At 36.6% G+C, this 20,539-nt stretch overlaps 1 protein-coding gene across 1 annotated transcript; it reads right to left on the reverse strand.

Moving 5' to 3' along the window:
* Window positions 1-402: 402 nt before the first annotated feature.
* LOC127877745 (cyclic nucleotide-binding domain-containing protein 2-like) lies at window positions 403-19,257 on the reverse strand. Its single transcript, XM_052423939.1, has 13 exons — window positions 18,456-19,257; window positions 12,767-12,834; window positions 11,530-11,659; window positions 10,776-10,942; window positions 10,353-10,426; window positions 9,883-9,971; window positions 9,552-9,781; window positions 9,087-9,241; window positions 7,523-7,654; window positions 6,841-6,914; window positions 3,937-4,038; window positions 2,426-2,569; window positions 403-2,013 (listed from the first exon to the last, which is right to left on the reverse strand). The coding sequence occupies exons 1-13, from the start codon at window positions 18,975-18,977 to the stop codon at window positions 1,858-1,860; spliced, it is 2,043 nt and encodes a 680-aa protein (XP_052279899.1). The 5' UTR covers window positions 18,978-19,257; the 3' UTR covers window positions 403-1,857.
* Window positions 19,258-20,539: the final 1,282 nt, after the last annotated feature.

Consider the following 20,539-nt stretch of genomic DNA (forward strand, 5'->3'; position numbering starts at 1 on the left):
ATTATTTCGCGTTCTCGCATCGTGATATTGTACCCTCGCATCATGCTTTCGCCTCTGCCCATAAGACATTGAAAAGGTAGAAATCAGGATGCGAGATTGCAAGAAACTATACAAAGGTTAGGTGAATACGATGCGAGATCGCGAGTTCAACATCGTATATTCGCATTATCGATCATTTTAAAGTAAAAAGGTTATCTTTCGTCGCTATCTGGTTACCTCATATCGTATTCTAACGTTCACGCGCTTGTAATCAAGAAGTTGAAAATTCGAAACAAAGAATGGCCATAACCAAGCATCGTATCACCTTCTTAGTTCATTAATTTGTTCTAAATCTAAGACCACATTTAACTTCATAAAATCAAACAAGTATCCATTGAACTTTCAACTAGCCTGACTGTATTTTTATAGACGTGTTTTTAGACTGACCGAAACAGACGGACGTAAACAAGTACATAGATACAAACGTATTAACCATACATTTTATGCTTGCTTGTGAACTTTTGTTTTGTATTTTTATATAGATTTTTCCTATGAGATCTGTTTGACAAACTTTAAATATGGTCTGTGCTTTATTTTGGAAAAAATTCAACATGCGCAATCATTTTCCAGTCTCATATGTTTATATGAGTAAATAAGTTTATGAATATTAAAATGATGACCCATAGGACGTTCAAGCTAAAAGCTGTTATGGATGATGCAATGCTGACCAATTGCGCGCATGTAGTCACAAGCTATTGTGGTTAGTGAAATTGTCAAACGCTGTTGGGGATAATTCACTAATGGCAAATTGCACTTTCAAGCCACAGGCTGTTGTGGATAAGGCAATGCTGACCGATTGCACACTTGTAGTCACAACCTGTTGTTGATAATCAAATGCTGACTGACTGCGCGTTTGTAGTCACAAGCTGTTGTGGATAATGCAATGCTCACCGGATTGCGCACTTGTAGTCACAAGCTGTTGTTGATAAACAAATGCCAACCGACTGCGCGTTTGCAGTCACAATCCCGACCAGTTGCGACTGCGCGTTTGTAGTCTCACGCTGTTGTGGATAATGAAATGCTGACCAATTGTGCACTTGTAGTCACAAGCTGTCGTTGATAATGCAATGCTGACCTATTGCTCACTTGAAGTCACAAGCTGTTGTGGATAATGCAATGGTGACCAATTGCTCACTTGAAGTCATAAGCTGTTGTGGATAATGCAATGGTGACCAATTGCACACTTGTAGGTACAAGCTGTTGTGGATAATGCAATGCTGACCTATTGCGAGCTTGTAGTCACAAGGTGTTGTGGACAATTCAATGCTGACTAATTGTGCGCTTGTAGTCACAAGCTGTTGTGGATAAGGCAGTGCTGACCAATTGGGAGCTTTTGTTAAAAACTGTTGTGGATAATTCAATGCTTACAAATTGCGCGCTTGTAGTCACAAGCTGTCGTGGATAATGCAATGCTGACCAATTGGGAGCTTGTAGTCACAGGATGTTGTGGATAATTTAATGCGTACTAATTGCGCGCTTGTAGTCACAAGCTGTTGAGGATAATGCAATGCTGGTTAATTGTTCACCTGTAGTCACAAGCTTTTGTGGATAATGAAATACTGACCAATTGCGAGCTTGTATTCACAAGCTGTTGTGGATAATGTAATGCTGACCAATTGCGAATGTGTTGTCACAAGCTGTTGTGGATAATGAAATTATGACCCATGTCATGTTTAAGTCACGAGCTTTTGTGGATGATTCAATTATGAACTATTGCATTTTTACGTCACACGCTTTTGCGGATGATGCAATGACCAATTGCCGGTTCTTGTTTATCGTCATTCTTTGGAAACTGGGAGATGTGTCTCATTCGCTGATTCATTCGCTGATGTTGTGTAAGACTTTCTGCGCATGACGGTGGAGTTGCTTCCGGTGCACGATGAAGTTGTTGACCGTCAAAGTCTTGAATGCATCCCAGTTGGCCTGGTCTTGAAGCGTTTTTTGCAAGCTTTCTTCACTCGGTATTGGCTGGATCTGTTACAAATGTTATATGATTATTACCCAATTAGAAAATCAAACTGGTATATGGTGCTTTGCCGACAATTAAATGCGTCGCTGTTGCACAGGACTAGCAAATACTCACGCCCGATGTTAAACAATGATTCACAGTTTAGCTCTTTGCCAGGCTATCAAATCTGATTTTAACTAATACAATTGAGATCAATTACGCTGGGGACCTTTCTGTTTTCCCCCATGATATGGCCCACAAATGACACCAGGGGTTGCGTAAGAGGAACATGTGTACAATTAACTTAAGTTCTATCAACAGCCGTTTTAACAACCATTAAATGAGTACAGTGAGTACCGGTAGTCTCATAATGTATTTGTATTTTGCTTGAAATACTGTACTTTGGAATAAACCTAATTACTGGCAGAATTTTCTTACCGTCCGCCTTAGGTGTTTGGCCAAATCGTCTGAGAGATGCTTCATAAAGAACTTCTTGTTGATCAGGATGCACTCCGCGCCGTCTGATACCAGACTGCAGCTTGTCGCCTGCCCGATCAGGCCGAATACCGTCTGCTCCAAACCCTGAACAAGTCAAGAAGGTCACGTGATGTTAGTGCGAAACATTAAATTGTATGCGTAAAAGTTTATGACTTTTTCCCCATCACCAATGGACCGGTATATTCCTTTGCATTACCTAATAATATGTAAAAATGTGTTATTATGTCCGATGTTTAAATTATTCGCACACATGTATTATTGTGTTCTTCTTTTTAATTATATGCAGACATATGTATTTTAGGATGTTATCCTTTAACGAAATATTCACATAAGTTTGGGAAATATCTTTTAACAATAATAATACGTGCGAATGTATTCTTTTGCTCTATTTTTTTAAACTTAAAGTGAGATTATACGATTTTTATGTGTGTTAAATTGTAATATATTGATACAAATATGTTACAATAACACAAAATAGGCAAGAAAAAGTATACATTGAAGACGAATTTCATAAAATGCAGCAAAGACAAATTAGCGCCCAAAGCCGATTGCGATGAAGATATTTCGTACATATTTTCCTACAATAACCGAAGCATTCGTCTTTTTTATTAGGATCGGAGTTAGTGTTCGTGTGTCGTATGAATAGATATCGTTGCAGGAAATTAAAATGATCCGTAAAACTAAATTTAGATTCACATCGTACATGCATGATATACATGCTGGAGAATAAGACTGTACAGACACTTTCGATTTCAGAATTAAATATCTGGCTTATTTCGCATTTTTCGTCACATGTTCTTCTTAACTTTTATTTTAATTTATATTGAAATATATGTACAATATTTTTTTACAGATTTTATATGAATTCATAAATATTTGACAAAATCGTGCATATTCTCTTTAAAAATCTATTCTTGAGTCCTATCTTTTTATGCATTTAACACATGTATTCATTGGTTCTATCTTTTAATTGTACGTAAATTGTATTATTTGGTTTTGTCTTTTAATAATACGTACATATGTATTCCTGTGTCCTTTCTTTAAGTAATATGCACACATAATTTTTTTGAACACGTAAAAATGTATCATTGAGTCCTATATTTTAATGAAATTCACAAATATATTCTTTGGTTCTATATCCTGGTCTATCGTAAGTTCAAATGTAATCTGTGGTTGTATCTTTTAATAATGTGTACAAACCTATTATTGGTGCTCTCTTTAAATAATACTTACACTTGTATGTAATCTTGAATGCTATCTTTTAGTAATTCGTTTATTATGAATTTATCTTAAAAAAACAATAACATATCCATGTATTGTTGGTAGAATTTTTACCAATATGTAAACATGGAATCTCTGGTCCTATCTTTGGGCCACCCGAACAAAAGTTTACTTGTCTGTTAGCAATACTCACGCATGACTTATTGTGTTTTATATTTAATTATACGCACAAAAATATCCCTTGGTCCTAGCTTCTGTATTTGCACAAACACCTTGCTAGCTGACTGATGGGGTTCGACCTGTGACTGACGTGATATCGCGGACGTCTCACTCTGGAAATAAATGTCATTCGTTGAAAACATACATTTTAATGTTATATTGCATACAGCATTTGAGGAATTCAATCAACTCAGTCAACTCATTGGGGACTGATAACAAACTCGTTTGTAGTATCCCATGAACGTTGACTATCGAATTGTTAAAAACGTTCTCTTAAAAATTGTTTGTATTGCTTTTAAATAGTAATTAAATTGAATGCGTTTTAATTCCCTTTTATTATTGTTTAATTTGAGTTACAATGCTATGACGTTAAATTTTATTTACACTTAAATGTATTATGAATATTGCTGGGCCAAGTGTGAGGTTGAGCGCTCTATAACCAGGTTTAAACCCCCAATGCTTTGCATTGACCGTTCCAAGGCGGTGACCCCAGCTTTATTCATATTTTGTGTTTATGTTGGTTTGTATTGTGCTGTATTGTGCTGTTTTGTACTGTTTGGGCAATCGGTCACTTGCCTTAAATAAAGGACCAACTAATTGTTTTTAATGAAAATTCAATACTGCTCCAGCAGCTGGAGTTTCACTTCTTTATATTGTACAATCCCCATGCAGTGTTGTCGTTCCTTGCTCTCACATACACGTCTGCAACGGGCTCGGCAGCCATATAAAAACAAGAATCTTGTTCAAACTGAACAAACGCATTCAACGTATATTTAATTGATCATTTACGATCGGGAGCAATAAAAAACAACATACATTTTAAATTTACGATACATCAGCCTAAACTGTGAATGTAATGTAACCGTCGTGCAAGATGTTGTTGCTGGTATTTGTGTACCGGTATGATACAAAGGTTACATTCCTAAATATAATTGCACATTCCGAGTATGGCCTATTGAAGCATGGTGTTTTTTTAATATAATTTTCAGTTCTACCGGTATTTATATTTTGTGTCGAGTCAATGTTTGGACGTAGGTTGATAGCGTAAACTTTTTTGAGATACTTAAGTTAGCTCAGAGTAACGGTCAACCTCTTCAGTTAAAAAGTTTAGCCAAAACAAACTGATATCCCTATGTGGGGGTGATCGTAACAGAAATAATTATACTGCACCAACGCGTGCCATAAATAGTGAATTGTGTTATTCTTTCAGTATGTAGTATTACTTATACAAGATTGTTATAAGAAGCATTGCCTCTTAGACTGAGAGTTGGATCTGTTTGTGTGCAAACAATTCTTGAAATAAAAACGAGTTTTTGTCAGTTTGAATTTAAACACGATTTTTACATGTTATTTTTTTAAGACTTTCTTTGATATGGTTTCTCCAGAAATGTGGTGTTGTGTTTTTTCCTATAAATTGTTTATCTTCAATACATACCAGCGTGTATGTCGATAATCTACTAACGTGCATGTGAACGTTTTGTTAAGAAGACATGAAGCTCGTATCCCATTACAAAGTGGTAATTATTATGTAACGCCAAATATACAGTTAGAAATCCGTAGCGTCAAAGTAAGTTTCATAGTAAAAATATGTTCATTCATTGATGTTTTAAAGATGAACGTTGTTTTCTCACAGATGACCAAAGTGGCATACGGCGCTCAACTGAGACTCGAAAGAACTAAATTGTAGTGGCAGGAAGTGTTCACAGCCGTTCACTTTGATAATATTAGAGAAAACAAGAGATTGCCAAGCAATATGGTTCCCTACCGGTGAAACTCCACCATTGTCAGATTTTATATATATATTGGTTGCCATAGCAATCAGAATTATTGACGTAGAAACAAAATGAAATTACATGCATAATCTCCATATTACCATCTATCCATGTCTTAAGTTTCATGAAAAATATTAAGAACTTTTAAAGTTATCGCAGGATCCAGAAAAGTGTGACGGACAGACTGACATACAGACAGACTGACAGACAGAGCGCAAACTATAAGTCCCCTCCGGTTTCACCAGTAGGGGACAATAACTGTTTTCGAATTCGGTCGAGATTACATAGGAACACGTGTATAAGCGAGTTTGCGGAAGATTTTTAAAACATTTCGGCTTGAAGAGTGTTCTAAATGATTAAATATAGCTATATACATTTACTAGCAAGGGTTTTGCCTCACCCAATGAAAGACATAGTATCCATATGATCTAAATTCGGCCGCGATAACATTAAATCAAATGTTTTCAAGTTTGATGAAGATTGGAAACGTAATGTGATGTCTAGAGCGTTCTCAAATTTCTAATTTTACTATAAACATTTATTAACATGGGAAATTACCCAACCCATTGGCAGTCATGCATTTCAATGGACCGGACAATTTGTTTCGAACTCGACCGGGTCATGTTTGAAATATTATGACGTTCTTGTCAAGTTCCATGACTATTGGGCAAATATTTTACATCTAGCGTGTTCGGAATGTTTTACAAAACCTATACATAGACAGCTGCCCAACCCATTTGTAACCGATTTTTGTTTAATGGACTGGATTCATTTTAAAAACCCAATTCGAAAATTAGATTATGAATTTACCGGTAATGTATGACTATATCTGAACGCTCTCCCACCCGTGAGACGACAACGCTTTCACTTAAGTAGCAGTAATAGATTATACTATATACCTTAACCGGTGTTTCTTGGTTATGATCGCTGACAGCGACAGCAGACAACACACGACGGACAACGACCGAGGCAATCACAAAGCTATTATTGAAGTGGTGGCTCTTTATACTTAACTTCCAATCATGCCAGATTCGAATTATGTGAAAAGTAATATTTTGTATACCATTTTTGTTGTTGCTAATGAAAATTGTAGAGTATTATATCATATATATGTGAGTGTGTGTGTGTGTGTGTGTAACTTACGTGCCCTTGTCGTGTCAAAACCTGGTGTCTCTTCTCAAAGATCTCGTTGAGTTGTTGCCTATGATCTACTATCACTGAAGATAAAATGCATACATTCCATGCAGCTGATAAAAACTTTCAACTTACAGGACGACACTTTCAACTTACAGGACGACACTTTCAACTTACAGGACGACACTTTCAACTTACAGGACGACAGGCATAACAATCCTTGCGAATTGCTAACATTCAAGTCAGATGAGTCTGAAAGCGGTAGTAATATTAAGAGGAATTGTATGGCATACCAAATATAAACAACCATGTATGGTTTCAGTTGAACACTTCCATTAAGGGTAATAATGATTTCAAAAAAGCTTATGGTGTTGACAAATTAAATTAACATTTATTGAGCCCATATAAGCGATACATGATATTAAATATGGTAATCAAAAAACCGAAATGCGTGAATATATATTGCAATTATATATAATGTCATGGTCTCATTCATGTCTGTTATTTTAATTCGTTTTGAAAGTACTTCAGAACTGTATTTTACAGAAACTTTTCAAGTTGTCAACTGGATTACTTCACAAAAAATGCACACATTGTTTTTTGGTGAACTAATCGCTTGCCCAATAAAATTATATTTATTAAACAGGTTTTAAACGGAGGTATACACTTGTAACCGTAAATAAAGCATTACTGTTATCGATGGCATGAATGCTGTTCAGTAAACGACCAACCCTCTGTGTGTTCGCTGGGTTGCTAGGAAGCGGCGGACCGCGGCGGAGTCTTGGGCTCTCATGAACCTTAACTTGAGGTATGGGAGGTAACTCTACAAAGTTATTTTAGATCATGATTAATACACATAATAAGACGTGAAATATTACCATGTTTAAAGACTTGAGACAAAGTAGTTGAAATGCATTCAAGAAGTGCTTACGCGTTGAAAGAGGATTATTTTCACACCGTAGTACACGCAGGTCTTGAAGCGAATGCACCGTTGCTCAGGGAAGACGAACGATGAGAGACGGTTGGTTTGCTATACTATATCTTTCATTTCTAGCATTGCATATATACATGTATATTATTTACTGTTGGCGGCAATGAATTTTATCATAGAAACTTAATTATTAAAAGATAAATATGCTTTCCGAAAAAAGTGAGTTAAACTAAAAAATGTGTGGGAAAATTTGTAAAGTTAAAATAAAATATTCGCTATTACTATTTATTTTATACACCATTTAAGTACGGGTGTTTTGTGCATTTTCCGAATGCAACCACATGAAAGTTCAGAAAATTTCAAAAAGGATGGATTGCAGAGTAAATGGCTTAAGTTACAGCGATTGATAAAAATGTACCGCTGTTTAAAATCCGAAAAGCTTGAAATGCATGGTGCCGTTTAGATTACACCCCGTCACTTAAAGTGGTATTTATGTCTTGAATAGAAAACACTAAATTATTATGAAATTTGTTGTTGTTGTGGACTCAAAAGTGTATCATATAAAAAGTTATTTGTAGCGAAAACAGTACTTTTACTTAACACACTACCAATGAAACACACGATTTTGAATGCAAACTAACATTTTGTATTTAACTTAAATTACAAACTGCAATGTTATTGGCGAATTTAATCAGTTAATGATATATATTGCATAGGTTGGGGAGAACATCTAAGAATACTCTCCATGGGCAGAACATTGCGTGAAAACATGTTCAACAATTACATGGGTTTAAGTAAATTTAGACTCATTGAAGAAAACGCATATTTTCAAGTTGCAGGTGCCTCTGAAGACGACAACACTCAGATATCCATAAAAACCCATATGGATTTTCAAGTATGAACTTGCAATTTAGATCAGATATTAAGTATGAACAAAACGTATTTTTCGTTAAACTGACTTAGCCCAATAATTTTCATGAAATGTCTTAAAATACAGAATTTATAAGTAAAGCCTTATTAAAATTTCTTAACTTGTGTGCACAAAATGAGCTAGACTTTGATATTGTCTTGGCATTTTTTTAACAATACCATTGATTCCATCATATTCATATACGAACCTGATATTGATTTTATATTGTGTTAATGACTTTTGTAAAAAATGCAGTTAAGCAATTTAAAAAATATATTGACCTGTTATTGGACTGAAACTGCAGTTTAATCATCCAAATGTGTTCTAGAAAATGCAAGCAGAACAGTAGTCAAAAGCATCATGTGAATGATGTGAATGTGAATGAGCGAGTTTATAGTAAATACTTCAACTTACTGATATAGGATTGGTTGAACGAATACGGTATTGAATCGAGTCCTGGTATGTTAGGTTTTGCGTCCAGCAAGTCTTTAAGGACCCTACACGTGCCGCTCTTAATGACGTAGATCCAATCGGTGTCGTTGCTATCTTTACACAAGAGCACTCCGCGGCTGTAAAAAGGAAACTTAAAACTATAGAGGTTACACAATCATAATCATCATCATCATTTTCATCATCATCACTAAAATAATTATTACCATCATCATCATCGTAAGCACCATTACTGTCACCACTACCATTCTTGTTATCATCAATATCACCATCGTCCGCATTATAATTAGCATCACTATCATCATCAGCAGCATCAGCGGCATCATGTTTAAATGCATTATTAATGTAAGCTTCATAATAGCACCATAAAAGTCACCAATATCTGTAGGTTTACTAAGAAAGCGGTTCTAGCGCGCACGGACTTCATACCGGAAAAAAGTAAACAGACATATCCTGGGGTTGTCTTGAGGCAGCAGATCAAAGGGCCATCCCCTGAGCAGGTCTATGGAGCGGAGGAAGCGGATGTGCTCTGGTTCCCGGTCAGTCTCAATATGCATGAAGATGTCGATGAAGTCTTCGCGATTAACTGCCAGCAGCTCCACGTTCGTCGTACACGTCACCGTTGCGCTGCGCCGCGACGCGTGCATCAATGCCAGCTCCTGCACGGACAAAGCACAGTACGTGGCGCCATACATACTTCCATCCAAATAAGTGTTAATAAAAAACTTTGTTGTTACTAAGGGAACACAATGATAGTTACCCCGAAGCTATTTCCGGTCTTCAGGATGGCGACTGTGCTCACGTGCTGTTCCTCCGTCTCTCGATTGGTCTCTAGCCGGGTCACCACCGCTGAATGTTTACAAACACAGGCTAGTCATGGCAAATATATAGTCCATATATATAATACAAGTTTGTGTAAAACATGCTTTTTTCTACATGGTATTAATGCATATAAATATGTGTGTCTTTTTGTATGACTAAACACTTTCTTTTCATCTACATTTGGTCGAGATGGCGTACAAGCTCAATTTGTTTGATATATGTTGTTGTTATTTCTGTGGTTGTTGCTGCTGCTAATGCTGTTGTAGATGGTTTGGAATGCAGGTAGCGGTAGCATTATACCGGTATGTTTTAATATTTTAGATCGTGGTTATACTTTTTGTTGCATGATTAGTTGTTGGGAAGCGTTAGATCTGGTTTGGGTGATTAAAGCTTAGTTTAACGGTTAACCTGTTCCAGAAATTATTAAGTAGAAATTTTCAGCCACGTGACCTTGTCTGATTATCACACGCTTCGCGTCAAAACTGAAATACAAACAATATTACTGACTACAATATAGAAGAATAATTGAATTTTATTAAGGACGGCGATTTATAAGTTTATAATATATAAACGTCCCACATCTGAACAAGCCGTATAGAGAATAACTCTACGAAATTACCAACTAATTATTACGAGTGTATAACGTGATATAAACATTTCGATCTTGTTTTTCATAAATAGTGAGTAAGAAGTTAGTTAGCTGACAAATCTTCATAAAAAATGTCGTTTAAATGAAAAGTTCACGCCCGACGGACAACGTACTATCCCAAGAGCTTACGCTGTATGTATATATTTTTTAAGAAGCAAGGACCATATCCGAATCCAACTCACTTTTCGTACCAACCGACGCTGGCTAGAGACCTCTGGAGGCGGATGGAGAATTCCCCGAAGGCGTCCACGGTCTGGTTGAGCGCCAGGACCACCAGCTTCACCTGCTCGTCCGTCCGGTCGGACGGGTACAAGGACACGATTGCCTTGGCCTCATTGCTCAGCACCTTCTGCGGGAACACATGGTAGACATGCGTGGCATACATACGTTGTAAACGTACGTGGTAGACTTAGAGGTAAACAACATTAAAGCCTTATATGGTAGAAATACTGTTTACAACCATGGTAGACAGCATTGTAGACAGTTGTGGTAGACATCGCGATAGACATACGTTGTAGACAAACGGGGCAGACATACAGGGTAGACATACGTGGTAACAATATGTGAAATACAAACTGGGTAAACATACGTTGTAGACATAAAGGATATGCATACGTGGTAGACAGAATGGTGGAGATACATGTTAGATTTACGTCATTAACATACATTGATGAAAGCAGGGAAGACATACATGGTAGAAATACATGATACACATACATGGTTGACCATTTGTGCACAGAGTTATTCAATGAGAACTGCGTGTGGTTGTTTTCTGTCTTCGTCTAAAATGGTATTAGTGGTACACTGTCCGTTATAATTTTCGGAGTTATTTCTCCTATATCGTTCAATGACAGCATTTATCGGATACACGTTTTTAATTTTTAACATTTAGGCAGCGCAGATTACTATTACCAGCACATTGCTAGTAATACCTACCTCCCTCTTCGCCCTGAAGACGCTGGGGTCGAAGGAGATCCCGAACAGGTCGTACGTCCGGCGCGCGGTGCTCTGCTCGTCTGCTAGCTGGGTCCAGGACACGAGCTGCTCGTGCTGCTGGGAGGCGTGTCTGCAGCGGGACAGTAAGCATTTAGCGTCCTTTGAACGAGTATCACTTTATGTGCAAATACACGAAGAGGACACATTCTGGCTCTCAACGGAAGGGACATCAAGGACAAAAAATATCTGTTAAGAAGGACATAGATGAACGAGCACTGTGCTCTTAAAGGCGAACCGGTCGCATAATATCTTTGTTTAATTTAAGTTTACCCACATCGTTAGTCCATCGTTATGAGCACGTTCAAACGTACAAATAACAGTCTAACTTGGGTTAGTCTTTCTTTGGACATTGTTCAAAATATTTGGACATTATATTTTTATGATATGTATGAATGTTAATAATGCCCCCTTTGTTTATTTTGCCCCCCCCCCCCCCCCCAAGATGCGTTTTTTATTGATTTGGCCCTGTCCGTCTGTCAACAACCATGCAAATTGGTATGACAGAAAGAAGCCTATAGATTGTGAGGTAAACACACCAAGGGACAAGGTTACAGGGGCTTGTAACATTTCATTTAACACGTCCAATAGCCATTGTAAGTACAGTAAAAATCCATAAAGTCATTCATTAAGACGATTTTTAAATGTAAGCATTCGATAGCTTATACCAAATATTAAAAATCTGGTTCTTTTAGCAGATTTTTTAACTTTTCGTTTTAGAAACCCCCTTTGTGCTCTGTGACATAATTATTCAAGGGGCCGGAACGATTTGAATAATTTTCATCAACGACCGTTAACATTTGTTTGACGCTTCGTCAAATTCTGCTTACCGGTGTAGGAGATGTCGTTTGAAGAAAAAGTTAACGAACTTACGGATGCACGCACGACGGAGATGACGGTATCCCAATAGCTCACCATAAAAACTTAGTGCTCAAATGAGCTAAAATGAACTGCTCCAGTCAGTTAGATTAACCATATATTGATTTTCAATGTTTTAATTCAGCTTGTTTATTTACTTGTTGTTGTAGTTGTTCGTTTTGTGGGGAGGGGTTGGGTGGGGTGTGGTGGAATGAAGGTTTTGGGGCATACACGCTTTTCAAACATTTCTTGTTAATATTTGCATTGCGGTCGGGTGATATAAATTTACAACCGCATACTCAAATAGCATGGAGATGTTTACCTGCTGCTGGCAGTCGCCTTGAGTATGAGGACAACGGTTCGAGCGGCCCGACGGAACCGGATCAGTGGCTGCAAATATACAAGACATTTACATTTAGTCTGCGATATTAGCCGATGAATTCACTTGCAACTGAAGTCTAAGCTATCAGCACGAAACGCTTGTATGTGATTTTCCAAAATAAACATGGTATGATGCCCCTCCCCACGCCCGAAGAATTGCGAGGTGTATCAAAGTTCTAAATTGTCGGATACAATAGTACCTTGTGCATTGGACTTAAGTTTATATAATATAATTTATTAATAGTATGTTTTTGTAACAGTGACGCACTTTTAAAAACATACTAGTACATGGTGTTGCATTAATTGTATTCGTAACAGTATAGCTGATAGCGTATAGAGTATAGTTTGATAGCGTGGACAGGCAGTTGGTGAGAAAATATAAGAAAATTATTCGAGAAAATTTTGGAGTGACTGTCATTGTCTGAAACAAAAGAGTTATGATAATCCTTTTCTGATGCCGTGAATCATCATTACCATGCTAAATAAATTGCTTAAGTTAACGGAATTATTCTTATTAAAGCAATATTAAGGCGTGTCCATCCTGTTACAAATGCTAAAAATCGGTTCTAAAGATAATTTTGGTTCCACTAAACAAACGCGATAAAGTTGAAAGAACGAATTTCAGACATACTGACCTTGATACAGTGCGAGATGAAATTTAAGAAAGGTAACGAATAAATTGTTGTTACGACGCCTGTAAAACTCCATACTTAAACATGTTTAAAGGTCAATTATAACAAATGGAAGCAATACGGACTCCGGATAGTGCCATCTATAATCTCGCCCTTCTTTCATCAAGGGCGACACACGATATTTTGCGTGACAGTCGCGGCGACGCACGATATTTTGCGCGACAGTCGCGGCGACGCACCTACACAAGGGTGATATATCGTTTTAAATAAATCGTGCTTCGCCGCGACTGTCGCGCAAAATATCGTGCGTCGCTGCGACTGTCGCGCAAAATATCGTGCGTCGCCGCGACTGTCGAGGAAAATATCGTGTATCGCTTCGTGTTTCGTGTGTCGACCTTGATGAAAAAAGGGTGAGACCATAGATGGCACTATGCGGATTCCGTAGAGCAACAATAGGTATTGGATATAAAATAAACTAGTGCACATAATGCAGTGTGGTAGTTAGTGTTGAACATGAGAGCAAAGCTTTCAATCATACACGCCCTGGTGCTGACAATTTGTCATAAATAAAGGGACTGTAGCTGGACAGCTATGCCGGAAAAACACACACATCACAGCAAGTCAAAATATTTACCGCAAAATGACGAGATTTTAAACTTCCGTAGGTTTGCGATGTAAACCGAAGAGTTCCGAGTAATCTGGACGGACAACGAGTTTTTTCTTTGGACGTTCGCAACCGTACATCATCCAATCGGAATTCTTTCATACGCATGGATGAGCGTGCTCGACGGTTCCCAGATATTGGCTGAGTATTTTCGAGCATTATTGTTGATTCCATTTTTTTTCAAGCCTGTCATGCGATTATTTTTTTTAATTCACGTTGTCGTAACGTCTGAACTTTGGTCGGCTTTTAAGTGCATGTGGGTTCAAACTATGGATAACAGATGAAGTTAGGGTGATATACAGATCTTTGTCACGTTTGTCTGAATCAGCAGAAATTTGATGACGGTTATGAACTGGTGAATCTAGACTTCTTCCAGTTATGCACTGATGTTGATGTGTTGCGTCAAGATATGTGCCAGCTGTCGTTGTTTCCGCATACTGATTTTGTTCCAGACACGATTCATCACCATGCTTTCCATTAGAAACATGCTTCGTAACGTCTTCAACCCCGTTGTTATGTTGACACTTTTCAGTCGATTTGTTATGTGTCTTGACGCCACGATTTCTGACGATGTTAGCGCATGTTGCTCGTGTTGCTGCTGTGTCGGTACATGTAAGTGCATGGCCATGTATCCTGTCATTGAGGGCCATTTGTTCGTCGACAAAATGTCATCCCAATTTTCCATTATTTTCAAATTGAGAAATGACCTTCCCGGATATCCTTGTTTCTTCTCACGCACAATTATTGACAAGATAAACACATAAACTTAGAATTAATGGCAGTTTGTGTAATGTATAAGTGTCCGTCGTTTGTCTTGTGGGTTGAATATAACACTCATTTATTAGAATATTTCCTTAAAATACATGAACACATTACACACGATGTGTGATCGCTGTCGATATTTTAAAATTGGCATGCACATTAACCGAACATTCATTAACCTCATATTTTTTTTTGTATTAATTTCGTTTTTTGATATGTAAAACTTGATCAAACACGATACACTAAACATTCACGAAAAAAGCACGTTCTATTAAAAAAAGTCATCTTGTTCACTTTGTTTTAACCACATGTTTGAATACATGTCTTTCTCTCACATCTAACCTTGCATCGCACACAGCGCAAACATCGCGCTAAAAACTACAATATAGCGAACTGAATGCCTTCCCATCAAATACAAAAACAATTTACGTATGATTTGTAGCACAATCAGTTTCAGAAATGATTATGTTTCACAATTAAATATATTTGTATTAAAAAAGTCTTCAATCTACGAAACACCATGGCCGTAAAATGTGGCCCAATAGTTAAACGCAACCATTATCCAATAACAAAACCCGATTATTTGCAGTGGCGGCAGCGGTTTATTATCGTCGTTTGATGTTTGTTTTTTTACACAATTTAAAGCAAACTTATCAAATTCAAAATTGAACATAGATTAATTTAAAGGGGCCTTTTCACCGATTTTGGCATGTATTGAAGTTTGTGATTAATTGCTTTATATTGATTAATGTAAACATTGGATCTAAAAAGCTCTAGTAATAAAACAAGAATAAAATTAAAGAAAAAAAATGTAACCACCGGACATCAACTGGGCTGGAATCACTGACCACTGGAGTAAAAGTCTATCGCTTAGACAATGAGGGATGTATTTTATACTTTATAAAAGCAATCCTCGTAGTATCACAAAATATGAAGACAACAACAGAACTCTCAAAATTATGCAATCGTTTCGCGTTGCAACGCTTTATAATTTTCAGGTTTTTAAATCGTCAAAAGATGCATATAATGAATATTTTAGAGCATGGTCAATAATCAGTCTTACTGTTTCCTCACAAATATCATAACTACAACGAAAATTTGCGAATCACAAACATTTTCTTTATTTTGTCAATTTACAAAAACGTGAACATGCCTCTTTAACCTTACTAAAATAGTTGTGTGAAAATCATATTCGATTAAATCATTTGCACAGATTCTTTAACAAACTTCCAAGAGTAAAAAATCTGGAATTCGTTTTCATTTAAATAACGCCCACTTACCCGTTTCTATGTCCAGAGGAATAGCATATATCATAAAAGTCGCGTCGTTCGAACATGTCATATGCGACCGGCGCAGCTCCAGAAAAGCTTGTGGAGTCGCGCAGACCGGTCAGGAGATACCGTGTCCGCTATAAAGTCATGCAAGGTTCCGTGGTCTCATGAGCGGACAGCGTATAGCATAAGATCCTTTTCCGAATGACGTTGTTCAAATGAAGTATTGTTTTATTGATTTAAGTATCATGGTACACATAGTCAGATAAATTATTGTTGAAATAAAATATTTTATTCATTTGAAAATGTTTAATACTTGTACTCACTCGTTAAGTGCATCTTAGTAGAATGGAAACATCTCCCTCACTCGGAAATATATATCATGAGCAACACCGGAATACTGTGTTCATCAAATAACGGTTAAAAACTAAAATATGCAAAATAGTGTACAGCCGTTTTCGTAATGTTTAGAAACCTACACAAACAAAATGTTTTACTAATTGGAAAGAACTACTTAACACAAACGCAATCGGCAACACCCAACGTTTCTGTCAAATCCAATCGCTTACTGTGGAAACAAAACTAAGAGCTTTCCAATATAAATAAATCACACTGATTTTACCAAATATGTAAAATATGTTTAAGTGTAAACTTGAACAATCGATCGTGTGCGATTTCTGTTCCACAAGTACCGATTCTACAAAACACATGTTTTGGGAAAGCATTTAAGTTCATCAAACAAGTTTGGCTTGCAACAAAACACGCACCTTACCTTTGAAATAATTTCCCTTTGTAACCTAAAGTCCACACAGGTGCAAAATAACGCAATTAATTGAATCTTTTTTTTTTGCCAAATACTTTATATTTAATTGTAAATGCGAAAGCATCGCCCCTTTATTTCGACAATATATGAGCTACTTAACTAAAAGGATACAAATAAAGTACACAATATCACACATAAAACACACACATGAATTGTTTAGGCAAAGATGGAGCACATTCTTAGAAAATACAGCTAAATGAACACGCCCATCTCTTCTTAATATTATACTTTTAATAGACTACACTGTACCTAGACCACCACTCTATTTCTTCTCTCCAAAACATAATACTCTGTAACCATATTTCTTTAAGTTACATTTGTTAGAGCGAACATTATTGAATCTTTATTTTTGTTTGCATGACTGTAAAATATATGTTTTCAGAAATAAATATTCATAACAAAATATTATTTGTTGAATTGTATATAAAATATCAATGCGTTTCTGTATTTATAAGTTGAATTGAAAAATAAAGTTTAATGTATATCAAATAAAATCGTTGCAATTGCAGAGAATGTCAAACAATATTAATATAGAAAACAAAATGATGCTAATTCCATTTTTAACCCATTTATGCATAGCGTCTAAAAAAAGGTCTTGGCAAACAGCGTAGACCCAGCGGCGTCTCATCAGGGTCTGCGCTGTTTGCTTATAGGAATTTCTTTAAGAAATATTCTTAATATAGAAATAAGTATACTAGACATCCCTAATTTTGGAAATAAATTGATCCAATTTAGAAGGATGGGAGAGTCCACTAAGCATTAATGGGTTAAGCAACACGTTGAGATAGGTAGGCGAGCAGTGCGATCCACAACACAGCCACTCTAGCTACGCTACTGCTCTCGACTACCTTATTGCCCGAAAATGATTGAATCCCATAACTGGTTATTATCAAAAATGGCCACACGGGCTTTCGTTTTAAAAAACAAATAGATGCGATAATTGATTTTGAGCAATAAAATAAAATAAATCTTTGAAATGTCTGTTTACACGACTTAGTGCCCAATATATAAATGATCATTTAGAGGATTTCAGCTCAATAGAAAAATTGTTGCCCTCATTCACCATGACACGAAATTAATTTACCCTAATTTGATGCGTTAATCTTCGTTTTCTTATATATTTTATGACCTATTAATTTTTTTTCAGTATAAACCAACGAATAATAATTTACGATTGAAGGAACATTAATATTATTATTTGTCCCTGTCATTTCTTTTCTGCGTATGTTGATTTTATTTCCTCCACTCCAAACTTCACTTTTTAAACGAGTTGAACATAGCGTTGCTTCTTATGATATCCGTGAAATAGCATGTCAAAACTGCTTAAAGTTGCTCGCTACAATATTTATAAGTCATATTAAACTGGTTTGATTAACGGAAAAAGAAATCACTGACGGTGTACACTAATACTAGTATGCAATGTCATATGAATCGTTTGGAGCGTTGCATTTGCAATCACAAACTGGATATATACTTACGTCAAATCTGCTCCTATTCTGTCGGTTTTTAAAAGCGGTTTCAATCGTCAGTAGTGATTGGAATTTGCGTAAACATTTACGTCTCTTTGCAGCGTTAAGCAATGTTGTCTTTGATTGACGTCTAGACTCTAATTCGTTCTGACTGAACAGAAGATTATTCAAAGACGTTGTCTTTTGAAATCTCTTTTCTAAAAGGCTATTACGGTCACCACCATTTTTACATTCTAAATAAGCTTTCTCGCGCGTTAATGTTTCTAGAGTTACCAGTCCTAAAGTCCCTGACAGACTCGTAGAGCGCCGTTTTGAATCACGTGATTGGTTTGTAAAAGGCTGATTGGTTACACTAAGCGCACGAGAGTTTCTTGTACTTCCGGTCTGAAAAGCGTCCCTTGATAACTTCCGGTTCGTCGCAAACACCAAGTCTGACAAAGAGCCTTTTCGGCTGACTATATATTCGGATACAGAGTCCCGACGAAACGCCTTGTTCAAGTATGAATCACTAACTAATTTACGACTAGCCATTTAATAATTATTTTTAAGTGTAAAAGTCGTGCTTTTTGTAAAGATCCTGAGCTCGTTCTGCAAATGATGTGGTGTCTTATGTGTTTCTTTATATCTTTATATATTCCTCGTAAGTATCACTGAGCGTTTAAAATTTTCATACCCGATCTTTTGCAAGTAACAGCTGGATCGTGCGTTAATATTTCTGGAAACGTCCACGAGAAATGCTCATACCAGAAAACAATTGTTTGCTTTATTACATCACTTCATTATTGCTTTAAATGATACACACACCAATCTTTCTTGCATTATGTCGGAACCACATTTATCTGATTTCCGCTTTAACGAACCGCCAAATATTGTGTTCGGCGCAACTTTCGGTGAGTTCACACTTCATTGAGGTCATCTTCCACAAAAAAAACACTGCACCGATCTTTTACCCCAATTTTGAGGACCACTTAAGCACATTCCATGATTTATACACTTCATTTCATAAGACAAGTATGGACTACGTAAGCTGTGTCTCCCAGCGCGTGATAAAGGCCTTCCAAAGGCACTCGAATTAAAAGACGAGAGGCGATGACATTTACCTTAATGTTTACTTAGTACAACCTCTGAGACGCGCGCTGATGGCCGAGTTTGTACAAACCAAGAATACAATAATGATATAGAAGAGTCATATTTACATCAAAGAACCATTTTGAGCCAGTTGAAGATTAAAACAAACAAGCACTTATCTTGTCAATTCATCATATGCCCTCATCACGCGGCCCAAAGACTAGAACTAAGTGCAGGTATAATAGCAGCATATAACAATATCACTGTAAAAATTGATCGCCGCCTACTGTTAATGCCTCCGAACAAGATCGGATCCGTTATAAGACAACATGTTTTCAAATTTTTGCGAGACACGGGATATCTGAATAAAATATAAATACACTAATTACATCGCACATTAGACATACAGTTAAAATACTCCGCTAAGCGAGCTTCCAATGCGTATGCTTTATTAAAATAAAATATAAATATTACAGTGTAAATACACAAGATACATTGTTTCCTTAACAATCTAAACATTGGACCGCACACAATTGTGACTGTTGAAGGCAAGAATCCCGTATGGGACGCCGCGGTGATGGGGGAGACGCCGGTGAGAAGGAAATATTATAATAATATATAACGCTTAACCCAAAGAATTTATACAAACATCATATATCCGTAACAATATCCCTTTGCCCTCATACTAATAGTAACCTAAGTTTTTGTTCCCTTATATCTTGAAAACAAACCTAAATATGTATGAAAAGGACTATTTTTGAGTTTTTGGCGTGTTACAATTACCTCCCTTGGCTATAAGGAAAATCGCATTAAACGAACATTCGAAATCTTAAAACATTATTACTACAAATTCTACCAGTTTATGAAGTGTAAACAAACCCCGATAATAGAACGTATATAGGAATCCCACAATGATACGAACAATTAAAACCCCTATAGTTATTTTTACTACATATATCCTGAGACGAAAACCAGTTTAAAAATTAACTTTCTTAATTAACTCAGTTACAGGAAAAGTAATTGTA

This window comes from Dreissena polymorpha, chromosome 4 (genome assembly GCF_020536995.1).
Source record: "Dreissena polymorpha isolate Duluth1 chromosome 4, UMN_Dpol_1.0, whole genome shotgun sequence".
Lineage (NCBI taxonomy): Eukaryota > Metazoa > Mollusca > Bivalvia > Myida > Dreissenidae > Dreissena > Dreissena polymorpha.

What these genes read in the sequence shown, in the direction of transcription:
- LOC127877745 (XM_052423939.1), bottom strand. Translation starts at nt 18,977, where the DNA reads ATGGCTAGTCGTAAATTAGTTAGTGATTCATACTTGAACAAGGCGTTT. An exon ending in TGTCTGTTTACTTTTTTCCG is followed by an intron (nt 9,242 to 9,551) that starts GTATGAAGTCCG and finishes TCCTTTTTACAG; the next exon opens with CCGCGGAGTGCTCTTGTGTA. An exon ending in CCAAACACCTAAGGCGGACG is followed by an intron (nt 2,014 to 2,425) that starts GTAAGAAAATTC and finishes CATTTGTAACAG; the next exon opens with ATCCAGCCAATACCGAGTGA.